This window comes from Labeo rohita, chromosome 21, assembly GCF_022985175.1.
Source record: "Labeo rohita strain BAU-BD-2019 chromosome 21, IGBB_LRoh.1.0, whole genome shotgun sequence".
Taxonomy (NCBI): Eukaryota; Metazoa; Chordata; class Actinopteri; order Cypriniformes; family Cyprinidae; genus Labeo; species Labeo rohita.
The window spans coordinates 5,476,358-5,503,874 of record NC_066889.1 but is presented as its reverse complement, the minus strand read 5'-3'; the positions used below and the strand labels follow the sequence as shown (position 1 = coordinate 5,503,874).

At 34.8% G+C, this 27,517-nt stretch overlaps 1 protein-coding gene across 1 annotated transcript in view; it reads right to left on the bottom strand.

The window, feature by feature from the left end:
- Positions 1-278: 278 nt before the first annotated feature.
- chm (CHM Rab escort protein) overlaps positions 279-27,517 on the bottom strand; it is a 72,228-nt gene continuing 44,989 nt past the window's right edge. Inside the window, exons 10-15 of the mRNA XM_051092978.1 lie at positions 23,988-24,092; positions 21,188-21,251; positions 19,651-19,747; positions 11,562-11,672; positions 1,117-1,274; positions 279-983 (exon numbers count right to left, since the gene is read on the bottom strand). Coding sequence (XP_050948935.1) covers positions 723-983; positions 1,117-1,274; positions 11,562-11,672; positions 19,651-19,747; positions 21,188-21,251; positions 23,988-24,092 — 796 coding nt within the window. The 3' untranslated portion in view covers positions 279-722. The remainder of the gene's footprint in view (positions 984-1,116; positions 1,275-11,561; positions 11,673-19,650; positions 19,748-21,187; positions 21,252-23,987; positions 24,093-27,517) is intronic.

Genomic DNA, 27,517 nt, shown 5'->3' with positions numbered 1-27,517 from the left:
CAGGGAAACAAAGACAGCAAACGCTGTGAGGGACGACTGCGCACTCGCAGCCATAATGAGCCATCTGTTCAGCCATGGCAGTGCAAACCAAATGTCATCAAACTGTGCTCCTTCCCTCGCGCTTCCTCACCTCGCCTTCATGGCAGGTAAACTGCACTCAGAGAGCATCACTAATGCTCGCCGTCACAGTTTACATTGGAGTTTCGCGCTGAAATCTGTTTGTATCAGTGACAGATGAATAGTGCAGTGTGGCTTCGAATAATGAACTAAAATATGTCTTCAATTAAATATTTAATGCTGGCAACCTTGATACATTTATAGCATACATTTCAATGACACAAAACAGACGTAATGCAAAATGAAAAAGACAGACAGCATTCAAATAGACATCTCAAGTACAAGGACTTGACCAAAATCATTTAATCTCAGTCATTTGAATAACTCCAGAATATATGATAGGCACCTTGCTTGAACCATGCAAAATTGTGAATACATTCTGAAAAAAAAGCATTTGGTTTTTGAAAAGTAAATACATAAACAGCATACAGTAACCGGTCAAAATAAAACAAGCATTGAGTGTGAAAATGCAAAAGAAAGGCACATAAAATGTATAAAAAAAGGAACATAACAGGATTGAGAACTTCGGTTTTGCCCACTTGTAGATGACATGGATTTCATATGCTTAGTGACTGTGGTGAAATGAACAAACGTCTCTAAAGGGGTTATTCTTCAGAGGACGGGGTCGGGTCTGAGGGTGCCTGCTGGGTAACACTGTCCACCTCTGCAGGTTCAGAGCTCTCAGTTGATGGACTCTTCTCACCTTCTTCCTCTGCCTGGCTTTTATCCGCTTCTGCATTCGTACTCTCGTCAAACCCTGGTCCTTCGGCCTGTGGACCGTCGCCGTCGTAGATGATGTCCTCTGGGTTGGGTGCGGGCGGACAGAACTCTTCGTCAGGGAGGATATGATTAAATACGGATTCAGCCTGGAAATAAACACAGAAACAATCTCGTTTTTGCCTAAACCAACAAGAAAAAGACTAAAGCATTCCACAATTGAGCCTACAAGCAAGATTTGATCGAATGAACACAGTGTCTGCCTCCCTCTGCTGGACTCACCAGTTTAATGGAGTAGTCGCTTCCCAGACTGCTATCGGGACCGGTGCACACGTGAACGTTGCTTGGCAAGCTGTAGCTGCTGCTGTCCAGGGCTGATGTGTCTCTCATGTTGAAGTACATGACCCACAGCACTGAAGGCTTGCTTCGCTCCTCTGCGCCTGTATGTGATGTTTAAACAATCATTTCTTTTCTGTCTTTAACATCTTGACAAAAGAAGGCTTTGCATTTCAGATGTCTTGCTCTTGACAATTTCGACAAATATTAAGCCAAATCTGGGCTGTGACCATTTATCATTTTAAAGCTTTCCATTGATGTATGGACAATTTGGCAGAGATTTGAAAATTTGGAATATAAGGGTGCAAAAAAATCTAAATATTGAGAAAATCACCTTTTAAGTTGTTCAAATGAAGTTGAAATGAAGGAAAAATAAAGTTAAAATAAAGGAAATTTACAAAATATCTTAATGGAACATGATCTTTACTTAATATCCTAATGATTTTTGGCATAAAAGAAAAATCAAACATTTTGACCCATACTATGCATTTTTGGATATTGCTACAAACATACCCCTGCTACTTCTGACTGGTTTTGTGGTCCAGGGTCACATATTAAAGGTTATGACCAGGCCTAGATATAATCTATGCACTTTTTTTGCAATGATTTTGATTATATTAGTAATAGATTTTTTTTTATCATTTTATTATTAATTTAAACAAGTCAAATGTTTGGTAATAAATATGATTTTTTTTTTTAAAGAAGTGTCTTTTGCTCATCAAGACTGCATTTATTTGACCAAAATACATCAAAAACAGTAATATCGACAAATTTTATATTGATATTAATAAAAAGTGTTTTCTATCAGAATATATTTAAAAAATATATAATTTTTTCCTGTGATGTAAAACTATAAAATACTTAAAATAATATAAAGACAAATGTGCTACAAAAGATTTGTTTTTCACACTAAAATACAACATTAAACACTGAACTTTCTATTCACCAAAAATAATGATTAATAACCATTATTAACCATTATTAAGTAATAACTATTATTAATTATTAATATTAAAACCAACATGAATGATAATAGTAATGACAGACCAGCAAATCATTATAAGAGAATGATTTTTGAAGGATCATGTGACACTGGAGACTGGAGTAATGATGCTGAAAATTCAGCTTTCCATCACAGGAATAAATTACATTTTAAATATATAATCAAAAATAAAAAAGTTATATCAAATTGTAATAAGATTTCACAATATTACAGTTTTTTACAGCATTTTGATAAAATAAATACACCCTTGGTCTGCAGAAAAAAACATTACACTGTAACAGTATAGTAAAATGGCAGAGTATAACTTATTATTTATGAATATATATATATATATATATATATATATATTTTTTTTTTTTTTAATTCATTTAATTTAAATTTTAATTTATATGTATAATATATATATATAAATTTAATTAAATTAAATAATTAAAATAAAATAAAATGTGGAAAGTCTTTGAAAGTGTGCACAGAAACCTAAAACCTAAACTGTATGATACTGAGGGCGATTACAGACTTGCATAAATGTGAGGTGCTTCCATAAACACACACACACACACACACACACACACACACACACACACACACACAAAATAGTAAGTTTGTGACACAACAAATCATAGCAACATGACATGTTGGTGTTGGAATTTTTTTTTATATGAACCAAAGAGTGAGAATTTCAGCACCAAGGACAGCAGAGAGCATGGGATGATGGGAAGATCATGAACAGACTTTTTGACTTGTGTCATACAGACTTGATCACTTTGGCCAAGAAACACCCATTTAACAGACAAATAAAGCAACATATCACACTTTCTTCAAACTGTAAAATGCTATAAAAAGAGGTTTCTTTCACAAGACTGTTTATTTCTGCTTTGGTTAGATCATCCAAACAAAAATGGAAATGACACTGAAATTGCACTTTTCTTGCTACTACAGTAAAACTTTAGGTTAGGGGAACGCTATACTCTATTAACTAGTTGCTTATTAGCATACATAATACTAGCACATTGTCTGTTCATTAATACTTATAAAGTGCATAATAATGTCTTATTCTGCATGACTACATTCTATATTCTTTAATCCATAAACATAACTGCTACCACAACTACCTTACCTTACGTACTATCAATAAGCAGCAAATTAAGAGTTTATTAAGGGAAAACTCTTAGTTAATAGAGAATATATGTTCTCACCACCACCAGTTTCAAAAGATTCATGTTGATTTATCACAAGATGAGTCACTGTTAATATTTTGTTAGTGGCAGCATGACGTAGGTCATCTAATCTCTTTTTCTCCTTTGATGACATCTTAGACGGGCTCTATAGTCCAACAGAAGAGAGGAATCTCAAGTGTGTGTGCGTGTGTGTCACTGGTTCGTTTAAAGCGTAAAGCTGTCAGTCTGTATCATTACCCTTTAAATACATGAGCCTCTGCCGCAAAAAGGTGGGAAAAGAAAGGCTAGAAAAAGCGAGAGGGAGAAGGTGTCAGTCTGAAATGTCAGAACGGTCATTACCCAAATGTCACACAATTATGACGCGTGTTCCTTTTCCTGCCCGGAGTGGCCCGGTGATTTGCTTAATTTGGAGAGGGGGAGAGGTGTGGTGGCATCAATGTTTAACGCCGCTTCAAATACACCACCCATCCTTCCCTCTGAATGCTGCCGGGTCACAGATTCACAAAACGCTAAGGCCTTTAACTGAACACTGCCAAACAATCTCTTCTACTATAAGAAGAAAGCCATGAACATATATGACTATATAATATATGGACAAATAAAAACTGTTTTATACTGTATACATACATACGTATGCGTAATAAATTTACATTAGTTTTGTTTTATTATTCATAATGATACATAGACTACCAGTTTTTAAAGAAATCTCTTCTGCTCACCAAGCCTGCATTTATTTGATCTTAAGTACAGCAAAAACAGTACAATTTTGAAATATTTTTACTAATTAAAATAACTGTCAATCTGAATATATTTAATAAAATGCAATTTATTCCTGTGATTTCAAAGCTGATTTTTTAGCATCATTACTCCATTTACATGATCCTTTAGAAATCATTCTAATATTCTGATTTGCTGACATTTATTATTATTATTATATATTAAAAACAGCTGGGTAGATTTTTTCAGGTTTCTTTGATGAACAAAGTTCAGAAGAACAGCATTTATCTGAAATAGAAATCTTTTGCACTATACATGTGTTTATTATTTTGATCAATTTAAAGCGCTCTTGCTAAATAAAAGTATTCATTTCTAAATTAATAAATAAAAAAAAATAGATACTGACTCCAAGTTTTTGAATGGTATAATGTATAATATTACAAAAGCTTTTTATTTCAGATAAAAGATCTTTCTATTCAAAAATTTACTCAAATGTTTTAAATATTGATAATAATAAACGTTTCTTGAGCAGCAAATCAGCATATTAGAATGATTTCAGAAGGATCATGTGACACTGAAGACTGGAGTAATGATGCTGAAAATTTTGTAAAAATAGTTCACAATATTACTGCTTTTGCTGTATTTTGGATCAAATAAATTCAGGCTTGGAGAGCAGAAGAGACTTGTTTAAAAAAAAAATCTTACTTTTCAAAAACTTGACGGTAGTGTATAATAAAATAAAAATAACAAATGCTATGTACAAATATTCATCAAGGGCACATTAAAATAAACAAAAGTGAAATTAAAGACACTTCTGTTACACACACACAAAAAATGCTGTTCTCTTGAATTTTGCATTTATTTAAGGATCCTGGGAAAAAATTAATTAGCAAAACTATTTTCAACATTGATAATAATCAGAGATGTTGCTTAAGCAGCAAATCAGCATATTAGAACAATTTCTGAAGGATCATGTGACACTGAACACCTGAATAATAATGCTAAAAAATTCAGCTTCGCATCACAAGAATAAAGTCAATTTTAAAATATGTTAAAATATAAAATAGCTATTTAAAACGGTAATATTATTTCACAATATTGCAGTTTTTTCTGTATTTTTGATCCAATAAATGCAGCCGTGGTGAGCAGTAGAGACTTCTTTAAAAAAATGTTACAGATCCAAATGTTTGAATGGTAGTGTGTACATTAATAATATAATATAATCAAGCAAATTACTTTGTCTGTTTTTGCACTGCCAACAAAAATAATTGCCTCTGAACAACACACAGTAGTGGTGTTTTGCTTCTCGGTTTAATATATTGTATGATTCAACACCTCAGTCAAAGTGAGTGAAATTTAAAGACTGACTTTTGTGTGAAATATATACTATTTTATACAAATCTATGTTTGGTTATTATAGTTTATCTTATATCTTAAGTGCAAAAAGTCTATTGAAGTATATGTAAGCATGCATGTGTTTGGGCTCTGGTTCGGTCATACACATGCACACACGCGCACACACACACACACACACACACACACACACACACACACTCCCAGATGTGACAAATGTCAGATTAGCATACAGCAGCACTCCTGATGGCGGCTAACACATGCCTGCAGCTGCAAACCTCCCAAACCACAATCACCCTCTAACACACACTGGCACACTGCCTCAGCACACACACACACACACACACACACAACCAACAATGCTCTCCACACAATTTACTTACAACAACTTAGATTACGAAAACACAAGTCATGGTGAAAATGTGTTGTGGGTGGTTACCAGGCCATAGCTGTGAAGTTGTAAGATATTTTAAGCATTTTAAGTATTCACCTGTTGTTTTGAAAAGAAGTAAGAAGAAATTGTTGATTATTTAAGTCATTATTTTAGTTTTCTTAGCACACAAAAAGTATTCTTGTAGCTTCACAAAATTAAGGTTGAACCACTGATGTCACATGGATTATTTTAACAATGTCCTAACTAGCTTCCTGGGCCTTGAATGTGATAGTTACATTGCTGTGTATCCAGGGTCAGAAACCTCTCGTATTTCATTAAAAATATCTTAATTTGTGTTCTGAAGATGAACTAAGGTCTTACGGATTTGGAATGACACAAGGGTGAGTAATTAATGACAGAATTTACCTTTTTGGGGAAACTAACCCTTTAATAAAAAAAATCTGAAAATTTTCCTCCACTCTGGAATGGTGTTCCTTCTCTGATGACATCCTCCAACTGTTGCTAACTTTGCTAAGAGCAAGAGATGGAGATAAGGCGCACTAAAATAAAACCCTGCACATCTTTTTAACATTCTGTTTCAGGTGGAAACAGTGCATAATCTGTGGTGGAAAAACAACATAACCCATGATGCTGTGCAAAAATTCTACCAATCAGAGAGTCACAATGAGTCAGGTAGGCCAAAAACGCTCTGCCCACTCCCATGAAGCACTGTAAATGACAGAACCAGTTGGTCTACTAACTCTCTCAAAGTACTTAAATATCTTTATATATACATATTTTGCTATGAACTTAAAATATATTGCTATTATAGACACAACCAACAACTTCAAATTAAGTTTTATATATGTGACTCTGGACCACAAAACCAGTCATAAGGGTAAATTTTTTTTGAAATTCTGAATCATCTGAAAGCTGAATAAATAAGCTTTCTATTGACGTTATGTTAGGATAGGACAATATTTGGCCGAGATACAACTATTTGAAAATCTGGAATCTGAGGTTGCAAAAAACATCAAAACATTGAGAAAATCACCTTTAAAGTTGTCCAAATTAAGTTTTTAGCAATGCATATTACTAATTAGGGCTGGGCAATATGGGCAAAAAATTATCACGCTATTTTTTTTTCATATCAGCAGATATTGATAATTATCACAATAATTGTCAAATTTTTATTTCTTTCAAGTGTAAAGTCGGATTTTTGCTCCAAAGTGAAAGTTGTAGAAACCAGACCATTAATTTTCCTTAACAAAATAAATATCTAATTACAAAAATTAATTTCTGCATGAGTTACATTGTTTTAAATCAAGAAACAGGTTTGGGTTGTCTGATAATGATAATAATATTAACAATAATAATAATACCATTTTTTTTGTCTCTCAGAAATGCACATTTGATAGTAGCTTGAGGATGCAGAGGTAACTTTTTTTAAGCATTGGTCTCCCATAGTAGCAAGCATACATTTTAAACATCCCACATTGCTGCCACAATACCATGGTGCAGTGAGTGTTACTACAGTAAATCCATTGTAAATGATGGCGATGTGTAGATTGAAAAGCCTTCTGACTGTCTTGTTGCACACAGCTTTAAACTAGTTTAAGTCATTTGTGTTCATCGCTGAATTCATGTGTTTTACACTGGATCTCACAGCGCTGTTTAGTGCTCGCGTGACAAACGGTCTGTGTGGAGTGATTCAAATGAGTCGCGCTGTTTCGTTTGCTTTTGGCACATAAAAATTATATCGAACATTTATCAAACTCTTCATATTGTTTTATCGAGGAAAATTATATTGTGATAATTATCATTATCGAATTAGCGCCCAGCCCTATTACTAATTAAAAATTAAGTTTTAATATATTTACAGTAGGACATTTACAAAACATCTTCATGGAACATGATCTTTACTTAATATCCTAATGATATTTGGCATAAAAGAAAACTCGATAAATTTGACCCATACAATGTATTTTTGTACTTTTTTTTTAACATTGTTATTTTGCATGTGATTATTATTACAAATAATCACGTGCTACTTACAACTGGTTTTGTGGTCCAGGGTCACATTTTACCATTATTATTTGATTTACATCATTTGACTGTAGTTCTTGTACCTTTGTCATTTGATCTGATTTTTATTTACTTTTTTGCTTCAAATCAAAGTCTGTAGTGTTCTCCTTGTAGTTGGTTGGGTTCTTTTATGGCTTCTAGTTTTTATAATTCCAGTGGGAAAAATTGATGGGCAAAATGCTTCAGGAACCAGCACAGCTGAAAAAGTCGACAGGGAATAATGCAACAGTCACTAAGGTATATAGAGACATTTTAAGTACACTGCTAGGGAGTCACCAAAATGTCCGGAGAGTTTTTAGCCTGCTGCCATATACTGCTAAGGCGTTCAGAGTGTTGTTTTTTTTTCTTTTTTTAGCAGACTATGTGGTAGCTACGGTGTCAGAGGTTTATATTGTTGGTCACTAAGGGGCTCTGAGATATGTTCTGAGTGTTATGAGCTGTTCAAGCAATCCGTTTCCTTTAATCTAGTCTACATGCGCTCATATACAAGCCTTGATCTTTCTGAAGGGTTTAAAATCCCTCAGGAAATCTGCAGTAGTTGTTGTTTATTTGTTCCATTTGGCTCCATCATGATCTAAACAGACTGTCTTTTTTCTCACACACACACAGAGCGCTTTGACCATGGGGATGAATGAAGATCTACCCAGGTGACTTTGTCTCTCTGACCTGTTCTGGCCCACTGCTCTTCTTATCTAGCGATTCATCCTCAAGACCTCTGCCAGTATTTGTTCTGACATTTTAATTAAAATAGTACTAGCTCATTCCTGTGATAAAAAGGCTGTGTGTCGCCCAGCGGGGCCCCGCGTCCCGCACCCTCCGCTGTGCCGGCCACGCACCTGAGCACACATGCTCACACACACACACTAGGAAACAATTAAAACATTTCTATTTTCTCGAACCACAGAAGTACTTAAATTCACAACAAGAATCAATAGAAAAAGGTAATGCTTCAAAGGAGAGTATGTGATAAAGATTATAGGTGTGTTGAAATGGTGCCTGATAGAGGGAGATTGAGTTTGTTGGATGGAGAGCTGAGGATGCTGTGGCCTAGATGACCTTGATCTTACTGCAATCAAACAAGAGAGTCATCTCACCATCAAAATTATCTGGAGTCAACACACAAATTATGACAAACTGGCACATTTTAGGAATTGTCAACTACAACATGAAGCTACAGTATAGGAAAAGATCAGTGTTAGGAAATGAAGTCAAGTTACAAACTACTCACCATTTAATGTAGCTAAACTAAATTTAACTAAATAAATACATGCACAGCATGTTTCAGAGTGCAACATGGGACTGTTTTCTTTTACTGGCACGCAGCATGATCATGTGGTTTCAGTGTCTCAGTGCAACAAATGCTGCTCATCACAAACTCACTTATAATGTGTAATTAGGAATGCAAAACCAACATTCCAAATATCTTGGCGAACCTGTGATGTGAAGTGCTTATACACCAGGTGCTGTCAAAAGAGAATCTTTAAGAGCTCCCTGTGGTTTTCCAAAAGGTCAGTGGTATATATATATATTAGGGGTGACGATACATGTATTCATACCGAACCGTCACGGTACGGGCATCTCGGTTCAGTGCATGAGGCCTTACAACGAATACAGGCAATTCACCCTCAATCCAGAAGGGGGCGCCCGCAGTAATGCAACTCTGTTTGATAATCGCCGGCAGAAGAACAACGAATGCCAGGAGTTGCACTCTCGAAAACAAAGCCCACTAGACAGTGACCATGTGCTGATTCTGAACATGTCTCTCTCTAACAAAGGAGTATAATGTTACATAACGTTACTTTAAAGGCTTGCGCACTCAACTGTCTGCGAAATGGAGCTTTGTGCTCCAAATATTCGGCACAAATCCAAATATTCCATAATATTTCCAGATTTGCAATGCATCCAAATGTTAAAGTATGGTTTATTATGTAAATTATAGACATTGTACTTCAGTCACGCTGATGTTTGGTTCACTGTGTTTTATTTTGATAAAGTACCAACTGCGCTGTCAAGTTAGCAATGCTAGAAGCCTGGCTGGAACTGATATGTTTTTTGTTTGTGTGCGCCGGCATGATTACTTCAACTTTTCTCATACCAGCAAAATCAACTTAAACAAAAAACAAATAGAATGTCGCTTTCTGACATTTGAGTTTCCTTTCTGTCACAAAACTAAACTGAAACTCAGCAAATATTGGCTACGTTACATGTCTTTTTTTTTTCTCTTCTCTATCAGTTAACTAAATTAAATATATTTCAAGTATTTATTCCTTGTATGTATATATGCACTGCAGATTTTATAGCCTATATATGACATTAATTTGATATAATATTTATATATACAATTTATATATATATATATTAATATAATTTTATATATATAATTTTTTATAATTAATATTTTATAATATATAATGTTACATTTTTAAAGTCAATTTAAATTAAGTCTTTTTTTTGTATTTTTTGTGTGTATTATTATGTATTTTTTGTATAATTTTTAAAGGCCTATATAGTTTTTATTAATTTTTATTTTATTTTATTTTATCATTATTATTATTATTATTTCAGTTATTTTAGCACATGAAGTTAAAATACAGTAAGTTTTTTTATTTTATTTTATTTTATATATTCTGTACTTGTGTTTTTATGGTTTTAGCAAATACATGACCCTGGACCACAAAACCAGTCTTAAGTAGCATGAGTATATTTGTAACAATAGCCAAAAATACATTGTATGGGTCAAACGTATATATTTTCCTTTTATGCCAAAAATCATTAGGATATTAAGTAAAGATCATGTTCCAAGTTATTTTGTAAATTTTCTACCATAAATATATCAAAACCTAATTTTTGATAAGTAATATGCATTGCTAAGATCTTCATTTGGACAACTTTAAAGGCGATTTTTTCAATATTTTGAAATTTTTGCACCCTCAGGTTCCAGATTTTCAAATAGTTGTATCTTGGCCAAATATTGTTCTATCCTAACAAACCATACATCAATGGAAAGCTTATATATTCAGATGATGTATAAAGGATGATGTATAAATAAATAATATATTTATATTTATATATATACACATACACACACATATATATATACATACACACACACACACACACACACACACATAATAATAAAATAAAATAATAACAACCTTTGCTGCTACTTAGTTACTACACTGATCATATCATCACAATGTACAACTAAAATAAACTAGATTTTATTCCATGTTTTAATGTGAATTTTTGAAATCTGAACTGGCTATGTGATTCCACCCTTATGATCTGAAGGTAACGTGAGGTCATAAGTGACAGGTCGTGCTCAGATTCACTCTGAAGGAGCCAAGCAGACCCTGACAGAGCATAATGGGAATCAATGGGAGCAGCGCCTGGCCCCTGCCTGCCACACCACCATCAATATCAATCACTGTTATCGCCAATAACGTCTCTGTGTAAGCCCTTCGCTGAATGTCACGGCAATACCAGATCTTTCTTCTTTAAAGAGAGGAAGAGATGATCTCTCTCTGACACGAGCGGCAAGGTTAGTTAAGTACTCTTAGCAGGATGTATAGCGGATCTGGATGTGCAATCGGAGGTCGATGCGCAGAAGGACTGAAGATGTTAATGGGTTTAAATGATGGGGAGTTTTAATTGGAAGTGAAAGAGCTGGGTCACGTCTTACCTTCTAAAGGCTCCTCTCCAGGAATGGTGGAAACATGAAACAACTGAGATACAACTGGAGCAAGATCTTCCTGGGCTGTACCAGATGATGAACAGGTCAAGTGGACCAAATCTGATGAAAAGATAACAGCAGATCATTTAGGGCAATTAAGGGTACATATTTTGTATTTTAGGTTTCATATGGTTCATATGGCATTTACGCAAATATGGAAAAAGACATTACATACTGTTTAGCAATCCTGTAACCACCTAAATCAGTGACTGAAAAAAAAAAGCGTTTTTTTTTTTTTTTTAAGTAATTTGCCATAGAAATATGATTTTTTTTTTTTTATGCTTATGACTTTATAGCATCAGCTGTGGTCCGATCTCCCTAAAACTTTGCGTGCTTGTTTAGAATCACCTGCCACATGTGCTCACCAAGTTTTGTGAAGTTTTGAGTTTTCCTTTAAGCTTTACAGGATTTGGGGTAAATTTGAACAGGCCCCTTTTCTGAACGACCCTGTCATAGCTTCCCAAATGGTAAATTACAACATTTTTTTTTTGATAATTATTGACCTAGAGAGTCCAGAGAATTATACTGCAGTGTTTTTTTTTACCAGATTGAGCCGAAAATCTAGGGCTAGTTCACAAAAGTAGTTTTTTTTTTACATCTTCTCAATCATTTAAGAAGCAATTTGATTGACAGCAGTGGTTCTCGAGGCAAAGTTGGTCTATCATATGATACAAATATCATGTGTATGTCCAAAAAACCGTGCAATGAATGATTGTTTACGCCCTTAAAAAATCCAATATCCACCCCCCCAGTGGTTGATTTCTTTCAAATTTCTCACAGACCTTTGGGGCCATGAGTCAAACGGGCCTGTTCCGATTGGCTTCCGTTAACCTTGTCTAATAGGTGCTCAAATTTCATCGGCCAATGAGGGTTTTTTTTTTTTTTTAGATGCGCAAATGTTTTTATAGACACTTGTGGCACTTTGGACCACAACCATGCACAGCGATTTTTATGTTGATAGGACAAATGGTTGTTTAGTTATAGCCATTTTTATGTTTTTCCCTCTTACAGCGCCACCAAGTGGCCAAGCTCCACATTTTTCCCTGTAACCTCAGACTGAGCTCTTACATAGGTGTTCTGAGTTTGGCAAAGATAACTCATTCCGTTCAGGAGTCACAGGCATTTTACTAAAAGTGGCCCTGCCCCTTTCGAATGTTTTGGTGTCCCTTTGCGACGGAGAGTTAATTTTCAACTTTTTTTTGAGAATTATTGATATTCACTCTCCAGAGAATCTTTCTGCACTGGTTTGGTTCCAATTGGACAAAAACCTAGAACTAGTTTGCAAAAGCAGGTTTAAAAAAACAAACAAAAAAACCCTGAAAATTTTGCGAGCTGCAACTGACGGTTTAGGAGTTATGAATGATTTCGTACTTTTGATCACTGTAGTGCCGCCATCAGGCCGACTGGGGTGAGCCTTGGTGACGTTGTCGGCGGTGTGAATACTACCATTACTCCAAACTTCAAGCCTCTACGACTTGCGGTTTGGTCTGAACGGTCAGTTTTGCGTGGAGATTGCTGATCCTTCGCCATTCTAACAATTACAATAGGGTTTCATTCAAAAATGTAATTAAATTTGAGATAGTCAATATAAACTTGCTATAAACTGGATACAAACTTGCAATTCTGAGAAAAAGAGTTAAAAATGTTTATATCACGCAATCTTGAACTTTTTTCGTCTTTCAATTTTGAAAAAAAGTCAGAACTCTAAGGGAGAAAAAATCTGAAGTCACAATTACCTTTTTAAAAAATGTTTAAACCTGTGGCAGAAACTCTTTTCCATAGGATCAGAACTCAAGCTGCTGCCTATAAGCTACACTGCCTACTTTATTGGCAAAAACTTAAAATTGTTACAATAAGTATTACAAACTTGGCTAACAATCAAAAGAGAACTACAGTAAGGCTCTGGCTTTCCATGAAAGTAGCCCTTAAAGTGATGCAGAGGGGCAAAGAAGAAACAGGCACCGAAAATCAAAACAACAAATCTCAATCCTCATAAAGGTCTGAGAAGATCCACTAGTGGGATCTGTGGAAATGTCCTGGGTAATCCCAAGAGTTCACACAGCACTTCCAGGCTGATCATTACTTCTCCATTGTTTCTTCCTGTGGTCTGTGGTACAAAATTGTGTGCGTGAGGATCAAAGAGAACAATTCCAGTGCAGGAAGCTCAGGGCGGCACACAGGCTCCGTGTCACACAGTGGAGAGCTGCACGCATGTAGGCATCTCCAGTGGGACAGGAGGTTCAGCTTCGCTAAAGGCTTTAAAGACACACGGGACTCTGCAGAGTTTTGAAAAAGATTCTCGCCACAGCCAGGAACACTCTGGGGGCTGATTTTAAAAGTCCTGGATAGTTCAAAGTGAACACTTTTGCAGTACAGGTGGATTCATAATATATCTAGTTATGGAAATGTTCTGTGTAGAGTCTTGAAGGGGAAAAAAAAGACTTTTTTTCTGTTCTAATTTTATATGAACACACATCACTATACTATGGAAGCTTGTTTTCGCCACTGAATTTAAAAAAAAGGATCTGTAACTTTTTATCTCACAATTTGGACTTTTTCTTGCAATTGTGCAATTTTCCCACAATTATAAATTACAGTTGAGGTCAAAAGTTTACATACACCTGAACAGTTAAACTGCCTGCTGTACTTCAGAAAAATTCTTCAGGTTCCACCAATTCTTTGGTTTTTCAGCATTTTGTGTAACTGAACCCTTTCCAAAAATGACTGTATGATTTCAAACTGAGGGACTCACATGCAACTATTGTAGAAGGTTCAAAAGCTCACTGATGCTAAATAAGAAAATAAGAAAAACAAGGCAAAATAAGAAAAATGTACACATCTTCATTCTTTTCAAAAGTTTACAGCCCTGGCTCTTAATGCTTCGTTTTTCCTTCTGGAGCATCAGTGAGCGTTTGAACCTTCTGTAATGTTGCGTATGAGCAATTCAGATTTTTTTTTATCTCAGAAATGGATGATATGAACTTATATCTCGCAATTCTGAGAAAAAAAAGGTAGAAGTGCAAATTATAAAGTCCAATTCCAAGGGAAAACAAAAAGATATTTTCTCATAATTGCAAGTTTTTCCTCACAATTTCAAGTTTATATGAAGAAAAAATCTGAATTGTGAGTTTACATCTCACAATTCTGAGAAAAGTAGTCGAATTGCGAGTTTATATTAATTTGAAGTAGCACAAACAAGAAGTACAAAATAAATAAATAAGTGAATGAAGTGAATGTAGATGATTTAAGTCTAAACATTGTAAATATAATAGACTAGGAGTCACACTTAAAAATAAAATGAAATCAATTAATCAAGCAACCAATGAATTAAAATAATCTAATGTAATGTATTAATTCACAAATCAAAATATAAATAAGTTACTTCCAAAACTGACAAATAAATTCAGACATTTATATATATAAATGTATGATTAAAGTGCAGTATAATTTAACCTAATGTATCAAAAATGCAACATTGCACTTATAAAGTATTAAAAAATTGCTCTTCATGATTAAATAATCATAAATTTTGAAATAATACACTTCTGACAATAGCAACTACACTTTCATATGATAATTGTACTTGTTTAATTATTATATTAACATTTAACTGCATTAAAAATAAATTATATTCCATATACAATTTGAAATGGGATTTATTATTTTACAGACACACATTTAAACTTTAATTTAAACATCTACTTCATTAATTTTTAAAACCGTTTTCAATAAGAATGATCATCATTAAGTATCAATAAATTGATTATTTATATTTTTAAGTGGCACTCCAAGTCCTCCGTACACTGATATCCACTGGTCCAAAGCTAGACATATTAGGCGAAATGTCATTTGATGAAAGTATAAAGTAAGCAAATGCGGCCTGTTCTAATTTTAGATAGATTATAAAGGTCAAACATGTATTTTTTATGTTAAAATACTAATACTTTATATATGTTTATAACTTGTGTAACTAGATGTAGGCCGAATCTAAGGCAGAGTTTGGGGCAGGATGACCAAGAGCAGATATAATTTTGGCAATTCTGTTTGGTACTGCTAGTGGCCCAAAATCACACACTTCACCTTCAAAGTCTATAGTCAATAGTCATGGTGTTGCCTGGAGCCCTTGGGAGCACATCTAACATCCCCAGCAGCGTAACTAAAACAGTCTTGTCATAAGTGGTTAATGATAAATAAAGACCATCTTCTCCTGTGAACGCATGTCTGTCACGGTCATCATCATCCGCTGATTGCGAGGGATGCTCTCAGGTAGAAGTGCATTACTTAAAGAGGAACGACTACGATCCATCTCCCCGTGGGATCGGGCTATAGCAAAGCAAAGCTTCCTATCATTTCCCCTGAACTCAATTCCCAGAGAGAGGAAGAGGAGTTCCGCTGATTAAGCTTTTCATTCCCCCGTGAGGACGGAGTCAGTCACTGGGGCCCGCGCCAAGACCGCTCCACCATCTCTACCTGATCTACCCCTTCACGATGATTGATAGCAAAATAGGGCCAGTGTAACAAACAGAATAACTTTCATAAATAACAATGGAGTTAATGATGGAGCCATCGCTGAGGTGGGCGGTGAACTGAGTGTTTTGAAGGACAGTTTTGACATTTGGCTGTGTTCAAAGACTATCAATGTGTATCACTGTTATCATTTTTGGAAGATCACTTAATAGTTCAAACTCTACATTTTATAAATGGATACACAACTGAAGCATTTATATACCGGTCAAAAGTGTATAAATGTTTTAAAAAGTCTGTTAGGCTACATTTATTTCATCAAAATACAGTCATAACAATAACACTGTAAAATATTAACTGTTCTATGTTTGAATGTATTATAAAATCTAATTTATTGTTGTGATGCAAAGCTGAATTTTCAGCATCATTACTCCAGTCTCCAGTGTCACATGATCCTTCAGAAATCATTCTAATATAATGATTTGTGGCTCAAGAAACATTTACGATTATTATTATTAACACGGAAACAGTTTTTGCTGCTTAAAGGGGTCCTATTAAGCTTTTTTATAAAGTCTTGATTTTGTTTTGGGGGTGTACTAGAACTAAAACGCATTATTTTTCACATAATTTGCATTATTACAATACATTTCTCCCAGCCTGGCACAAAAGGCTCGATTAGTTCCGGGTTTAATGAAGGCCCGCCTTCCAAAAAACAAAATGTTTTGTGATTGGTTAGCTATCCCACTGCGTTGTGATTGGCAAACAGGTTAGACGGTGTTTCAGTACTGCCATGCCCCTTGTCAAAGCAGCAAGTTCCGTGTACAACTGTTAGCGCAAGCTAGATTAAAGTGATTGTTACATTTTAAATATGAATATTTTTCTTATAAAAATACATCGATTTGCTACAGGAGGCCTTTATTAACCCGCCAGAGCCATGTGAGGCACTTTTTATTATGGGTGGATTCACTTTATTGACTTGTTTTGCACTGAGGAAGAGAAACATCCGTCTATGCCGATCTAATAACTTGCAATCATCTAAAAGAAGGAAGTCATATACACCTAGGATGCATGGAGGGTGAGTAAATAATACGCTATAGTAGTGTCGGGTCCTATCATCAACCTGCGAGATCGCCGATACATGATACCATCGTACTAATGTATTTAATTATTTACATAACTTAGTTTCATTGCCCGAAACCAGCTCATAGCATAAGGCTCAAGCATAAGGCTAAAAGCAGCCTTAACAACATTAACATTATCAAATAACATCATCACTGATTAGCCTAGCCTAGTGCAGTCCAAGTTTATGCATTTTAAAGAACACTCGCATTATAAGTGAAGCTATCTACACTGTATGATGAATATATCTCGTACCACACGCTGCACACGTCTGTGGTGCATTACAGCTCTGACGCAGCCACCAGAGATGATCACGGCCACTCTAGTCAATGCTTGTGTTTATACCAGTGGTGTCTCTACGGTGCGTTGCGGCTCTGACACGGCCACCGGAGTACATCGTGGCCACTCTAGTCAAAGCTTGTGTTAATACCCATTGTTGAAGCGTCTCAGAAGCGTCTCTCCGCGCTGCATCTCTAAAGTTAGGCTAATCCTCCACCCCCCCTAACCATTCGAATTTCCGTAGGCGGGATTTATTTTAATGATATTCTAATGGACCACGTTGTGACATCATAACATCCCGAAAACAAATGCTGTAGTCCAAAGGAGCCATTCGTTGCAATTCTTGAAAAGGGATTTTTATAAAAAACGAAATATCTCCCTTTGGAGTGGACTTTGAGATTTGTAACTTTGTGTACAAACATACACTGACTAAAATTCAAAAAGTGAAAAAGCATAATAGGACCCCTTCAATAATTTTGTGGAAACCGTAATACATTTTTTTTTTCAAGAAAAAAAAAAGAACAGAATTTATTTGAAATAAAAGTCTTTTGTATTATTATTAATGTTTACGGCCACTTTTCATCAATTTAATGTGCCTCTGCTTAATAAAACTATTAATTTTTTATTTTTTGCAATTCTGAAATTTTCTGGAATTCTCTTCTTGCAGTTGTGTATATCTTGCAATTCTGACAAAAAAAATCAGAAAAGCAAGACATAAACTCACAATTGTGAGTTATAAAGTCCAATACTTGATATTATTTCATAATTGTGTTTATGTCTCACAATTCTGACTTAAAGAGGTCATCGGATGCTAAGTTCACTTTTACATGTTGTTTGAACATTAATGTGTGTTGGCAGTGCATGTACAAATCTACCCTATAATGATAAAAATCCATGCAGTGGTTTTTAATTAATCTGTAAAAATAATATCCCCCTTTTTCAAATCGAGCCATTCTCAGATGCCTGTCGTTGTGGCGTAACACTGACAGAGGGCGCTCCCACGATAGTTGATTGACATGAGCGTTTTACCTCAGATCAGCTGTAACAGTCCGCCCTCTTTGTTTCAATGTCGGAGCAGTGATGTAAGTTAGACAAGAATATCTCAGATTGAGCGATTGAGGTGTTGTGTTGCTGGATGTAATAATGAACATAGTGGTCGTCATTTACTCCCGACATCTGAAGATGCAGTGGATTACGTTTGTTTGTGAAGGGAATGCGCCTCCCGATCTACATATATCCGTCTATGTTCGCACAAATCATTCATGATACAGCTTCACTTACAGCAGAAGTGAGTTTAAGGGTTTTTTTTATGAATCTTTACGATCGCCTTTCCTAATAATGTGCTAGTTAGCAAGTTTAGTGGCTAAACCCGGCTAAAGTAAACAGGCTCGTCTCTCCACAGAGAGCAGAGAGGGGTGGGGCGAGCAGAGCTCATTTGCATTTAAAGCAGCCTCTACCAGAATGAGATGATTTTTGCAGAGCTGATTTTGGCAAGGTAAAAAGGGTGTTATTTTACACAACCATTGAGAATTTTTAACCAAAGTATACCAAAGTATATTTCATTAAGACCCTAAAGAATCATATCAACTTGTGGAAAATAGGCATCCGATGACCCCTTTAGTAACTCGTAATTTTGTGCTATAAAGTCAGAAATGCAAGTTTAAATCTCACAATTCTGAGTTTTTCTCACAATTTCATGTTTGTATCACGCAATTTTGTCTTTATAACTTGAATTTTAAGTATTTATCCAAATGTTCAAATGGTAGTGTATCATGGTGTTTACAAAAATAATCAGCAAAACCTGTTTTTAACATTGATCATAATAAGAAATTAATTTAGCAGCATATTATAATGATTACAGCTTTGATCACAGGAATAAATTACATTTTAAAATATATACTTAAATAGAAAACAGTTATTTTAAATTGTAATAATATCGTTTGATTGATCAAATAAATGCAGCTTTGGTGAGCAAAAGGCTTCCTTCAAAAAATCCATTATGCACTAACTAGGTTGTTGTTACATTTTGGAACGTGTTTGGGCAAATTGTTTGGAAGTCATTGTTATGCTTGACAAGCGTAGAGCAACATGCATATATCATATGATCATTCTAACTGTATAACTAATGTGTGATCATGGCTTGTACAGTACGTATTGTGGTGGATGTGTAACTCACAGGTGCCAGGCATGCAGGTCATGGAGGAGGAACAGAGCTCCACCATCCTCACAGCTGGTGCAGAAGATTCCAGAGGAGGAATCGTCACCAATGAGATCTGCCAATAAAACAGGAAAAATCTTACTTACATCTTATAGTTTACAAAAATATATTTTACTGACATGCCAGTTCACCCTGGCACCATAAACATAGTACAGAATATACAGCTCAAAAAAAAAAAAATGTTATTTTCTCCAAGTTGTGAGTTTGTTGAGTAAATACTGGCATAGATGTTAATGCAAACAAGTCATTGTGGCTGTGTAACCGGATCTATATAACCCTTTTATTTAAATCCAGACAATGTTTTCATACAGTTCTTGGGTTACATTAGAGCTGCTTTTTAATCAGGTCCAAGTGCGGCAACTATGCCAACAAAAAAAGTGTGAAAGAGGAAGAGAAAGCGTTGACCGAATGCTCGTTTGGCGACTGTCATTCCAGAGGACGAACGGCTAATTAAAACCAGCCTGAATATTTAATTACGTTTTGTCACACACAGTCATGTAATATTCCATTTCCACACTGTGTCAAGACACTGATATTAATTTCTGTTCGCCGAGGCTAATGAGCATAAATTACACCCACTTTTCCTTCCTCTCCTGATCTGCTTTGAATATTCAAGCATGAATTCCTGATGGAGAGCAAATTGGGTTGGGTTTGAGAAGGCATGCTGACCACCCCGCTTCTTTTCCTGTACTCTGGCGGACAGCACTCAAATTAGCCTAAGAGGACGCTTGCATGTCACCATCCACTCTCGCATCACAAAGATTTATTTATTCAATTCTAAACCAGTAACAGCAAACAGAATTACTGTCCTTTCATTGAACTGGTTATTTTTTCCTCTCATAATTCACTTTGGAATGTTACGCTCAAGAACGGCACGTCAAAACTATTGTAACGATCCCACAAATCGGCTCTGATGTTTTGTTGCATCTATGCCTGCTGAATCTTGGACGTGTCCCAAGAATCCATCCAAATGTGATATGCGGCATAAAAAAGATGTAATGCAATACAAGTTGAAAAGCAAAAGTGCAAGGCAGGCAAGAAATGCACGACACAAACACACACACAGCAGAGATGGGTCAATGCCCTTTAAACGTGTATGCGAATATGCAAAAAAAAAAAGGAAAGAAGAAACAGAGAAAGAGTAGAACATGAGGCCTTTAGTACAAACAGAAAAACAAATCAAAACGAAGAATGAATGAACAAAACTAAACAAGCAAAAGAAAGGAACAGACTAAAGAATGACCACATTTTAATGAACAAACAGAAGGAAAAAAAGAAAAGAGAAAAACAAACAAGAACAAATTAAAGTATGAAAGAATGAACAAAAAAAGAAGTGAAAAAAGAACATAAGAACAAGCAAACAAAAGAAAAATTAATAAACAAATTGAAACAACAAATAAACAAATAAAAAAAGAAAACATACCATCAAATAAAAGAACAAAGGCAAGTACAAACGACTAAAAGAATCAACAACCAAATGAAAGAAATGAAATACCTGCTGATCAGATTCTGAAGATAGTACAGATCTGTCCGTGATGAGCACTGCTCGAGATATCTGCCTGTTAAAATTGAGAAAGAGAATCGGAATAAAAAGACGGAGGTGAAGACGGAGAACATATATTATGAAGATTATCCAAAATGAGAAAATCGAAATTGACCCTAAATCACATTTTGCTTTTTCAATTTACAGTAATTGCAATGAAGAGTTCATCCAAAAATGAACATTTTCTCACCATTTACTCAGCCTTATGTCATTTATGAACATGTATGACTTTCTTTCTTTTGTGTAACAACAAAAGATCTTTTGAGAAATGTTGTCGCTGCTCTTTCACATACAATGAAAGCACAAAATGACCAGGGGATGTTGAGCTGTTAAATCTCAAATCTCATTTTGGCACAATATGTATGGTATGAGAAACTTACAAACCAGTGGGGATTGGCATCACTGACGTTAAACTTGACCCAAGTTTGAATACATGAAATATGTGGAGCATACTAGAGATCTGAGAGCTTGAACGTCTTGCTTTCATTCCATGAGAAAAAGCAGCTGGATGATTCTTCCAAACATCATCTTTTATTGTTCCACAGATAAGGTAGGGTTGAGTTTAGAAAAACATAATAGTTTAGGGCTGTCATTTTGATTATATTGGAGGTATAAAGGAGTCTGTGTTTTGATAGTACTAAATATACACTACCAGTCAAAAGTTTTTGAACAGTAAGATTTTTACTGTTTTTACTTCTCACCAAGCCAGCATTTATTTGATCCAAACTACAGTAAAACAGTAATTTAAAAAAAATATTTTTACTATTTAAAAGTTTTCTATTTGAATATATTTTAAAACATAATTTATTCCTGTGATCAAAGCTACATTTTCAGCATGATTAATCCAGTCTTCAGTGTCACATGATCCTTCAGAAATCATTCTAATATGCTGATTCACTGTTCAAGAAACATGTATTTTTATTATTATTATTATTATTATTACCATTATCATCATCAATTAAATTTAAAACATTTGAGTCATTTTTTTTTTCGTCAGGATTCTTTGATGAATAGAAAGATCCAAAGAGCAGCATTTATCAGAAATAAAAAAAAATTGTAATATTATACACTATATCATTAGTGTATATATATCATATAAGCTTGGAGTCAGTATAATTTTGTTTTGTTTTGTTTTTGTTTTTTCTTTCAAAGAAATTATATAAACAGTAATTTTATTTAGCAAGGATGCTTTAAATTGACGAAAAAGACATTTATAATGTTGTAAAAGATTTTTACTTGAAATAAATGCTATTCTTCTGAACTTTCTATTCATCAAAAAAACCTGAAACAAATCTGCTCAGCTGTTTTCAACATAATAATAATAATACATGTTTTTTGAACAACAAATCAGAATATTAGAATGATTTCTGATGGATCATGTGACTGGAGTAATGATGCTAAAAATTCAGCTTTGAAATCAAAGGAATAAATTACATTTTAAAGAGAAAACAGTTATTTTAAATAGTAAAAATATTTCAAAATTTGCTAGCTAGATTAATAGTGAATCTCACATTTCAAATTTATATTTTTCTTACAAAAACGCATCGATTTGATACAGGCGACCCCCGGGAGCTGCGTGAGGCACGTTTTAGTATAGATGGATGCACTTTATTAGACTTTATTAGACTCCAACTGCATTCGTCTGAAAGAAGGAACTATGGGTGGATTCACTTTATTGGACTTGTTTTGGACTGATGAAGAGAAACACCTGTCTATGCCGTTCTAATAAATTGCAGTCGTCTAAAAGAAGGAAGTCATATACACCTAGGATGCATGGAGGGTGAGTAAATAATACGTTACAGTAGTGTTGGGTCCTATCCTCTGCCTGCAAGATCGCCAATTTATTTAATTATTTTACATACTTAGTTTAATTGCCCGAAACCAGCTCCAGCATAAGGCTAAAAGCTGCCTAACATTATCAAAGAACATCATCACTGAATAGCCTAGCCTATTCTAGTGCAAGTTTATGCATTTTAAAAAACACTCGCGTTATAAGTGAAGCTATCCACACTGTACGATGAATAAATCTCTTACCACACACTGCACACGTCTGTGGCGCGTTACGTCTCCGATGGGGCAACCGGAGTAGATTGCAGTTTCGGCATGTGTATCGACCGTGTGTATCGGCATGTGTATCCACTCTAGTCAATGCTTGTGTTTATACCCATCGCGCTGCGGCTCGTTGAAGCGGCTCTCCGTGCTGCATCACCAAAATTTGGCTAATCCGCCACCTCGTCCATACCCACCCCCCAACAATTTGAATTTCTATAGGCGGAATTTAATTTAATGATATTCTAATGGACCGACATCATTGCATGCGGAAAACATTGTAGTCCAAAGGAGCCATTCGTTGTAGTTCTTGGAAAGAGATTTTTTAAAAACTAAATATCTCCCTTTGGAGTGGACTTTGAAATTTGTAACTTTGTAGATCTTTTTTATGCCCAAAGATACACATCACACACTGACTAAAATTCAAAAAGTGAAAAAGCATAATAGCACCCCTTTAAAACATTTAAAATCTTACTGTTCAAAAAACCTTTGACTGGTAGTGTGTAAGTTCCTGAAACTTATATATTTGGGAGAAATGCAAGTGAAATGTCAGCACATTTAAAGAGCTCAGCTCATTATTATAACAGCACTACGTGCAGCTGGATGGGACAATCAATATCTGTTTTTCAAGGTACAAATGACAGTTGATCAGTAATTGCAGTAATGAATACTAATCTCACTTTTGTGGTGTATATGTGCTTACCTATAAGCTGTGCTCTGTCTTTGTTCATCTCTGATGTATGAATCTTCAACCACAAAATGACTGCAGCTGATCTTCTGACCACGTGTATCAATCACAGCTTTAACTCTATGACGTATGAATACAGAAGACGCATCAGGACAAGAATAATCTCCGCTTTCTTTATCAAAAACCTGCTTTAATCACAAAAGGGTCAAAAGATGGTCAGATTATGATTTGAAGATAAAATATTAACAGACTAGAGCATCATACATTAGCTGTCTCATCCTTCATGGGTCAGGTGGTTACTTCTAAAACCTCTTTTCGTAGAGACAAGTGGTCTCTCTTTTTACATGCATCACTATAGGAATAGATGGCGCTTTAAACGATTGTTCAAAAAGTCAATAAATTGACTGGAATGAATACATGTTCGATTTTAAGTATATCAAACAATTTTGGTACTATGCCAGTTTGCCACTTGACATCAAAATGTAAAATTTGGGTCCTGAAACAAAACCAGACATGAACCACTGGTTTAGGGCACCGGTTTGACCTTTCCTCCTTTAATCTCTGCAAGCGAGAAGGAAAAGAGCGAGGGAGAGAGAAAAAGGAGGAACAGAGGAGAATCTGTTGGCTTGTTATGTCAAGAGTTATAAATGTGCTTTATAGGGCTCATTATCCAAACTAATGGGCTGGGGGTGACATCCTTGAAATGGACTTTCACAACACAATAAAGGGGCAAGAGAGCGTCTCCCTCCCCTGACGAAAACTCAGGTCTCGGAATAATCCTCCCCCCCACTGCCCAGATTGACTGCAGGACAGATCTGTTTATGTAAATGAAGATTTATTTACTCGGAGGAACTAGCAGAGGAAGTGGAGGGCTTCCAATCAATCGTCAGCCAATGGGGTGAAAGAAAGCAATATGGGATACATTTCACAAACCTAACATACCTGAGGGCATCCGTAGTAGGTCGTTTTTGCTCACAGTAAGTGTGACTGCAGGGCTTAACGATAAGTTTGGCCGGTCTAAGAGTGTTTCGGGGCAATTGTGACCCTGGGCCACAAAACCAGTCTTAAGTAGCATGGATATATTTGTAGCAACAGCCAAAAATACACTATATGGGTCAAAATCATTGATTTTTCTTTTATGCCAAAAATCATTAGGACATTAAGTAAAGATCATGTTCCATGAAGAAATTTCCTACCACAAACATATCAAAACTTCAGTTTTGATTAATACTATGCATTGCTAAGAACTTAATTTGGACAACTTTAAAGGCAATTTTCTCAATATTTAGATTTTTTTGCACCCTCAGATTCCAGATTTTCAAATAGTTGTATCTCAATTGAATATTGTCCTATCCCAACAAACCACACATCAATGAAAAGCTTATTTATTCAGCTTATTCAGATGATGTATAAATCACATTTTTAAAAAATTTACCCTTATGACTGGTTTTGTGGTGCAGGGTCATAATTGACAATTTCAGGTCAATCTTTCATTGTGTACATATATTTTTATGCTTTATGTCCAACATTCACGTTAGTATTAAAAAAATTGTATTGTTAATTATGTGTTTTCACTTCCAATCAACTGCATAATTTTCATAACAAAATTAAAAACTCAATAAATTATTTATATATATTATAGAATATATATATAGATTATGTAGTGAGATTTTTTGTAAAGAAAATTATTAACATATATAAATAATAAATAAATAAATGAATATATACACACACACACAAGCATATATATATATATATATATACACACACAAGCAAATATATATATATATATATATATATATATATATATATATACATATACACACACAAAACACACACATATATATATATATATATATATATACACACACACACACACAAACAAATATAAATATATATATATATATATATATATATATATATTTCCTTATTACAAATAACAAATAATTAATTAGGTTTTTAATTTGCATTATTTTAAATTTAAACCTAATGGAGTTAGAACCTAATAAAAATAAAATTTTACAGAATATAAACAAATTATACATATAGACCACAAAACCAGTCATAAGGGTCAATTTTTGGACTAAATAAATAAATAATAATAATAGCTGAATAAATAAACTTTCCATTTACGTATGGTTTGTTAAGATAGGACAATATTTTGCAGAGACACAACTGTTTGAAAATCTGGAATCTGAGGGTGCAAAAAAAAAATACTGAGAAAATCATCTCTAAAGTTGTCCAAATGAAGCTCTTAGCAATGAAAAATATTACTAATGAAAAATTAGAATAAAAAAAATGGAGCATGATCTTTACTTAATATCCTAATGATATTTGGCATAACAAAAAAAAAAAAAAAAAAAAATTGAGAATCCATACAATGCATTGTTGGATATTACTACAAATACACCTGTGCTATTTAAGACTGGTTTTGTGGTCCAGGGTCATAGAATTACTCGAACTTTTGGCAAGCAGAAAAAAATATTTATTAATGAGTCCTGGATTGGATTTTTTTTTAATTTATGTTTTGCAATTATCTGCAGTGTTCTCTCAGTACTCCATGTAAGGAGTTTTACATACAAGCGCATAAGTTTCTTCTGTCAGCGTGCATAAAACGCTGAAATAATGCTAATGATTCCGTTTCACTTGCAACCAAGGCCAGCGATGGCTTTGTAGATCATCATAAGCATTCATAAATCGCCTTCATAAACCACGTCAGTGGCCTCTGAACCAATCAGCGTGATAACCTTGCAACCCAACGATGCATGCGTTCAAACTCATTTGAATTTTATATACTTCTCTGCAAATGTGGTTTTGTGTAGGCTAAACAGATCATATGCTGAATGACACCATGACTGATATTACAAGCAAGAAGCTTATTTGTCTTGGTAAATATTGCATAAAATAGTATGCCATTGATTTAAATCAAAGAAAGAATCTGTGCACATATTAATTCATGTATGCAGAAAACAGAAAATACTACTCAGTTAATAGAAATGTAACATTTGTATATACATTTTGAAGGCTTTAATGGAAAATGAAAAAACTTCCCATTTTTGTATTGCTGGCTCATGTAGAGATGCAAAGGGGTGGAAAATTTCCAGAAACTTTCCAAAAATCCCTGGAAGATTCCAAAAAATCCTGGAAAGTTTCCAAAATTTCTGGAATGTTTCCCAAACTTACTGGAAATTTTCCACATTTTTGCAACCCTAGGCTTATGCAATACAAATTTGTTCATAGTTTTTGCATTAAATTTCCAACTTGGATAGTCAGCATAGCATGCAGGTTGGGTGCATCCTTCAATTTAACCCCAAAAAATGTGATTTTATTGCCAGGCAGAAGTAGCCACGAGTGACATAAGAAATCATCACAGGCCACTCAGACTGTTGAGTTTTGTTGACGTGTGAAATGAGTTTGGACAAATGAATTCGGACACGTGAGTGAGTCGCCTGTCGAGGCGGTAACAAACCGGACAGCGCCCGACCATCCTCCGCATGGAGTGGCAGGTGGGATTTGAGGGTCTGTAATCCTCTGCTGCATTATTA